At 34.9% G+C, this 6877-nt stretch overlaps 1 protein-coding gene and 1 pseudogene across 2 annotated transcripts; both read right to left on the bottom strand.

The window, feature by feature from the left end:
- Window positions 1-2002: 2002 nt before the first annotated feature.
- LOC147550467 (CHD3-type chromatin-remodeling factor PICKLE-like) lies at window positions 2003-4345 on the bottom strand. The gene is made up of 4 exons (XM_086670209.1): window positions 4196-4345; window positions 3185-3337; window positions 2202-2402; window positions 2003-2083 (listed from the first exon to the last, which is right to left on the bottom strand). Exons 1-3 carry the CDS (start codon window positions 4306-4308, stop codon window positions 2228-2230), a joined length of 441 nt encoding a protein of 146 aa, XP_086526335.1. The 5' UTR covers window positions 4309-4345; the 3' UTR covers window positions 2003-2083; window positions 2202-2227.
- Window positions 4346-4811: 466 nt separating this feature from the next.
- Window positions 4812-6621, bottom strand: LOC147550466 (pentatricopeptide repeat-containing protein At3g29230 pseudogene; annotated as a pseudogene). Its single transcript, XR_015237965.1, has one exon. The product of XR_015237965.1 is annotated as a pentatricopeptide repeat-containing protein At3g29230 pseudogene (transcript).
- Window positions 6622-6877: the final 256 nt, after the last annotated feature.

Here is a 6877-nt window from a genome sequence, read left to right as displayed (position 1 = left end):
ACATGCGAACACCAATGAGTTCCCACAACCAACAATATAGGGATTGAAAGATATTATTTCATTTTTATTGGTGATTTTCTCATTTGATGTCTAGATTTTCTACTAAATTTGCAAAATTTAGAACAGGCAGAAATGTTGTTCTTATAATCTAATTCAAATTCGGTGATTTATTGCATTAAAGGTAGTTAACTACTTAACTTGTTTCATTGTAAATATATATTTTGTGATTATAAATTATTATGGGTTTGAAGTCATGAAAGCAAACAAATAAATAATTTTTTTTTGGCATAACAATGATGCGAAATAATAATAAATAGGAAAATGAATCAAACAAGCGATCACCCGTTCCCTCAACCAATTACATACAAGAACCAAAAGATCTTACTTCATTTTTTATTAGTGATTTTCTCATCTAATGTTTAGATTTTCTACGCAAATTTGCAGAATTTGGAATAGGTAATAATGTTGTTCTTAGTAACTCGGTGGTTTATTGTATTAAAGGTGGTAAAATACTTGACTTGTTTTCGTTATAATAAGATTAAAATTACTACGGGTTCGAAGTCATAAAAGCAAACAAATTGGCATACCAGTGCTACGAAATAATAATAAATATGAAAATGGATCAAACCTGCGATCACCAACAAATTTTCGCAACCACTTATTTAGGGAATGAAAGATCTTAGTTCATTTTGATTAGTTATTTTCTCATTTAGTGTCTAGATTTTGTACTAAAATTGCATATTTAAAATAAGTAGTAATGATGTTCTTTGAATCTACAATTGATTCGGTGATTTATTATATTTATAGGTGCTTAAATTCTTAACCTGTTTTCATTAAAAATATAGATAGTCTGGGGTTATAAGTTATTATGGGTTCGAAGCCACAAAAAGGAACAACTACATAGTGATACAAAATAATAATAATAAACATGGATTTTTTATCATAAATATACGAACTAGATATTATTTGCGTAGTAGAAAATATTTGAAATATAAACATTTGCAAGCTGCAAAATGTTTAGTGATATCAAACATGATCAATTTCTGTTTTTACATATTAATTTTTTTAGTAATATCTAACATTTTCTAACTTGATTTAAGTGGCAGAGAATTCCTTCTTACAGGGGAATAGCATTATGTACCGATGCAGGTGTGACACGTACAGAACAACTATTTCTTTTATCTAATTGACTGTTCGCATCGGAAGAATATAAATGCACGCAACAATTAAGATAGGGAATGAACCTGAAGGGGAGTCCCTGTAAGAGGCACACAATGATTACTCGTAACAGTCGTAACTAGCTTCAATGATTGAAACAATTTTGAATCTTTCTTCTTAAGTCGATGGCCTCCATGAACAATCTACAAGAACACATACCAACATTTAATTCGTAAAAGGAATTTGGCAAACATAAAACAACAACAACCTAACGTGATCTTACCACGCATTCCCATTTTACTGGTTTCAGATATGTGGAGTCCGAATTCACTATGTCATACTGTCATACGATGTTAGCAGGACATCAAACTTTAGGTTCTTTTGCTTGTTTTCAGCTGGACCAGTTCTCTTTTGCTTCTTGTTCCTAAGTTGACCTTTTAGGGAAGAAAAACTCATAGTGCCTGATGATCTTACGAGCCGGACTGTTTCCATGATACATCAGCTGAAGCAAGTATTGTTTCAACTCAGATCCATGAAGAGAATTTTGCACAAAACATGTTAACATGATACAAACTGAGAATGTGGGAGTCGGTACATACAACGTTCAAATGAGGTGCTCAGATAGCAAAGTCACGCTCCCAATCACGTAATGTTGAAAGAGGGTCCGACTACTTAATGAGGAAAGTGGTTCTCTTCACATAGAGACGTTATTAAAAGCAATACTCTGTATGGCTTTACCTGTATGCAATTGAAATTTAAGAGTATCGCCAACACTAACCAGTAATATTAACAAGAAAACTCATAAATTGTTTATCTAGTAAACAAGAATCTCACCGAGACCTATCTCATCTGCGAGATTGACATATGTGTGTTTAGAACATGAGAAGCGTAAGAAATTCACCCCTTCCAGTTGATAGGGATGAGCCTTCAATCAGACAGAGCTTATTAGATATTGTGGTCATAACAAGTAAGAGAATATTAATAATAATAATAGAACCTGCAACAGGATTAGCGTTAAAATGGACTGAATAGAGAACAAGTACCTCCAGAAAGAAAATCAGGGGTATGATCAAATTGTTGATATTCTTTCTGCCTGAAGATGCTCCACAAGATCGAGAATTAATTCTTTCAAAATTTTCAAATTCATATTGAAACCCTGTAATGTCTGATTCAACTTCCTAGTGACACTTGTCGTAGTCAAGATCTTTCCATTTAACAAAGAACTCCTCTCATCGCCATTGTGCCTGTAGAAATTAAAGTACGATAATACGACTTACATGATGTAAATGCAGCAAAGCTTCGAGAAATAACAATAATAACTAACATAGAACAATAAAACAAGATATTAGGAAAAGTTAAGAAAGATAATGAGCAAAGAGCATAAAAATATCTGCTACCAAGAGAATTGTGATATATTAGATCATGAAGCAAAAGAGAACATAATAACCCTATTTATAGGCAGGGGCAAGCCCAAAGGTAAAAACACACCCTTACATCTTTGAACGCAGCCCTACAACTACAGTTCTGCCAAACCCAGTTCACCCAATTAACTCTTTGCTAACTCAAAGCCCAAATATGTCATTTGTTCTTTAGCAAAATACAATGTATCCCCAAACCCGCCCAACTCAAAGTAAGTTATGCAATTACCTTTTTAATACAAACAATAGAAATCACTCTAATAATGTTAATTTTTTTAAGATTCAGGATTAATGTGCTCGGCCAACTTAAGATTTTTGCATATTTAAGAAACAAAGGAATTTTGCAGTTGGTACTGTTTTCTGGAATTAGCTTCCAACTTAAGCTTGGTAGGATATTTGGGGCCCATCAGGGTAGCATCCTAGAGTATCACATAGACAAAAGGAGGAATGATATGACGAGATTAGACGAGGAAATCATAAATGCAGTCAAAAGTTTAGGATCAGATTAAGCTCCAATCTGTAAATTTAACCCTGTAATTTCACATTATCTAACTAATTATCATTTCTAATAGGAGAGAACTCAGTTCACCAGACGGATGGTTGAATACCTGCTGACGAGAATCCTATCAACAGTTTTCCATTCAGGTCGGATTGCATTACCTTCAGAGTTGTGCTGTGACACTTCGCTATTGAAGTTCTTCACTTTAGTTCTTAAATGAGGGTTTGTCTTGTACGCCTTCATAAATTCTTCCTCACGTACCCTGAGTCAAATGGTAAATAGCAAGTTAGTGAATATCAAAAGTGGAAACCACGAGAGATGAACGAACAAGAGCGTTTGCACACAAGCAAACAAATAAAACTGCAGCAGTTTTTAGCATAAATTGCAGTTTAGAAACACCAAGAAAATAAAACTGGATCGGAAACAAAACATAATAGACCGGTACCGAACTGCAAAAGAACCAATGATGTCATGTTTTGTTTGGAAAGTGTGCCTAGAGCTCTAAAACAAAATATATACTCAAAATGGCCGGAGTTATATTGCTTAATTGATGCTCTCTATGCAGATATAACGCAGAGCCTATCAGTAATCCACTACAGTTGTCTGAAGAATTTCTTGTCCTGCTTATGCCACTCATCTGAGGCCCAGCTGAAGATAATGCAGGTGTTGATTAGGGCGCGAAACTTTTCAGGGAGTGGAACCTTAGTGCAACGAATCCATCATAAAAATCAAATAAATGGTCTCTTATAGGTGTGTGATTCAATGAGTTTTAAGGTTAACATTTCCAAAATTTCTTGTCGACATGGAACGAACTCTCGGAATAAAGTAATCGAGAACACAATCACGAGTCCCTTTTAGATTCTCAAGCTTTGTGATATCATATAATGCCTCCATATACAAGTGAATTGTTTGCTTTAGTAGGCTATATTATTCTGCGTACTCTTAGAGACAGATGAAATCTTCTATTAGTAAAAAGAGAGAATAAGAGGAAGTGACAAAATGTCGTGAAGAATAACTGAGCTAGCTATATTGCAGGCCAGTCTAATCTAACAGGTCTTTTCACAAATAGATATCTTGTATAAAAATGATCACTATCAGCAAATAAAAACTCAAGAATTACCATGTGCAATGAAGATGAGACAGTTCCTTCCACTTCACAAGATGTTGTTTAACAAGTATTTTCTCCGAGCCAAGCTTTGAGACATCGCTTTCATCTTCTATAGTAGGTCTCATTTTGCAGCCCAATATCTTCTCGATTTCATTTAGTGGACTCACCTGCATCATTCAAACCTTCGATCACTAAACGTTTGACCAGTTTTTAGTTTTATTGGGTTATTTCGCGAAAGAGACAAACATAAGTATTGAGTACTGATTTTTTTCTTTAAACTGAAATTGAGATATGGATTCTATTATGTGAAATATTAATAACTAAATCTTTACTAATCATTTTACTTAGAACAACTTTTTGTTGAACAGGAACTCATTGAATGCGAAAGTATTACGAGACAACATAGAATGGCTAGTTCATTATCACGTATTTAAGTGAAGTATTCAGTATCGTCAGTTTTAGACATCTTCAAACGTGCAAGATTGAATGGACATAAGTAAAGAGATTGCGAAACGTAATGAGGCCAAGAGTGGTTGGCCTGAAGTGTACTTAGGATAATAGACAATTACGTTGAAGGATACGGAAAGAGAATCATGGTTATTTAGGACCGTTTGTAAGAGATATGACGTAAAATCACCAAGCGACATACCATATATTAATGATCTATTAATACATATGTTATTACAATAATTATACAACATATTTTATTATTGTCGACCTAGTTATTTCCAAAAGGTTTTAAATTTGTAACTGGATCTTGTTGTATAGTTGTTACAATTATTGGGAGATATTCACCGATAGACTTAAACCCAAATTTGAAATTGTGGAGGCTTGCATGGGATTCACACTTTGTTCAAACTCAATTGCTTTGTATCTCCAGCTAAAAATTTAAACATTCTACCATTTACCTCAATCATACTATAACCTGCAGTTTTACTAATCTTAGACTCGTTCATTTCGTTTCTCCATTTATTCGCTTCTTCCCATTTACCACACGAAGCATACAAATTAGCAAGCATCATATACTCCCCATCGCTTAAACGATTCACCCTCTTCGTAATTTTTTCAGCAATCATCGTTCCAATTTCAAGATTCCTATGAACCACACACGCACCTAACAAAGCACCATATGCAGTTGCTCCTGGCTCAAATGGCATTCGTCTAATTAACCTATATGCACTATGAAGGAAACCAGCTCGACCCAAAATATCAACCATACAACCATAATGTTCCGACTTTGGTAAAATCCCATAATCCTTCTCCATGACTTCGAACAAATTCCACCCCTCGTTGACTAACCCTCCGTGGCTACAAGCAGTAAGAAGGGAAACGAACGTTATTTCATCAGGCTTCATATTTTTGTCTCTATAACTATCGAAGAGTTTAAGAGCGGCACGAGATTGGCCGTGAAGTGCAAGGCCACCTAATATTGCATTCCAACAAGTCATATCTTTCACTTGAGACTTGTAAAATACTTCCAGAGCTCCATCTATGTTACCACATTTCGAGTACATATCGATTAGCCCTGTTACAACACGAGGATGCGAAGTAAGTCCTGTAAATAACGCGAAAATGTGAATTTCTTTCCCTGTTTCTGCCAATCCTATATTGGCACAAGCAGATAAAACAGCTGATATTGTTATATGATTTAGTTCTAATCCTTCTTTCTTCATGTCATCAAAGAGACTAATTGAATCTAGATAAAGTTCATTTTCTAAGTATCCAGTGAACATTGTGTTCCAAGAAATAATGGTTTTTTCAGGCATTTTATCAAACAGTTTCCGAGCTTGTTCCATATCTCCTGCCTTGGCATAAGCTAATACCATTGAATTCCAAGAAACAACATCTCTAACAGCAACTTTATCGAAAATTTCCTTGGCAGATTTCACATTTCCAACTTTGGCATACCCAGAAATCATAATGTTAAAAGATATATTATCCTTAAGAGGCATTAAATCAAAATGTTTGATTGCTTCATCGATAAGTCCTCTAGAAACATACACATCTAACATAGAATTCCAAGCAATTAAATCTCTTTTAGACATTTTATCAAACAATTTCCGAGCATTTTCGACAAACCCAAGTTTAGCATAAGCAGTGAAAAGAGATGTTTCAACAAAATTATGATTTGAAAATCCAGTTTTAATAGCTTGGCCATGAATAAGAATCATAGTTTGTGAAGAATGGAGATGGGTAGATGCTTTTAGAAGAATAGGGTAAGTAAAATTATCACCATTATAACCAGATTGTAGCATTGTTCTGTACATTAGAATTGCTTGATCTGGATTTCCCTCAAGAACATTGTGCTTGATTATCTTATTCCATTGTTTTCTATTGGAAGGCAAAGATGATGAAGGAAAGGAACAGTGGAGTAAGCTTGCCATTAAGGGCTTTCACTAGTATCTGGGTATTGGCGCTCTACGGCTTTAGTACATGCACAACCCTCTCACATGACATGAGGGAGCTAACCGCGGGTTGCGGACCTGCTAGACCCAACCGAAAAAACCACTTTTTCACTCAAAATTTTCGGCCTTAGCTTAGTCCAAAAATTCAACTCCAACCTCAGCCTCTCTTAAGGCCGAAAATACGTGCACGTGGAAAACGCATGTGTAGGCTTTTTGTGGGTACACGAAAAACGTGTGTGATTTTGTGTATGCACGAAAGACTTGTTTGAACTATTTTCGAAACAATATT

The sequence above is a fragment of the Eschscholzia californica genome, unplaced genomic scaffold (genome assembly GCF_041429995.1).
Source record: "Eschscholzia californica isolate CP2 unplaced genomic scaffold, dmEscCali1.0.p SCAF_3, whole genome shotgun sequence".
In the NCBI taxonomy this organism is placed as follows: domain Eukaryota; kingdom Viridiplantae; phylum Streptophyta; class Magnoliopsida; order Ranunculales; family Papaveraceae; genus Eschscholzia; species Eschscholzia californica.
This window is presented reverse-complemented; position numbering and strand designations above follow the sequence as displayed.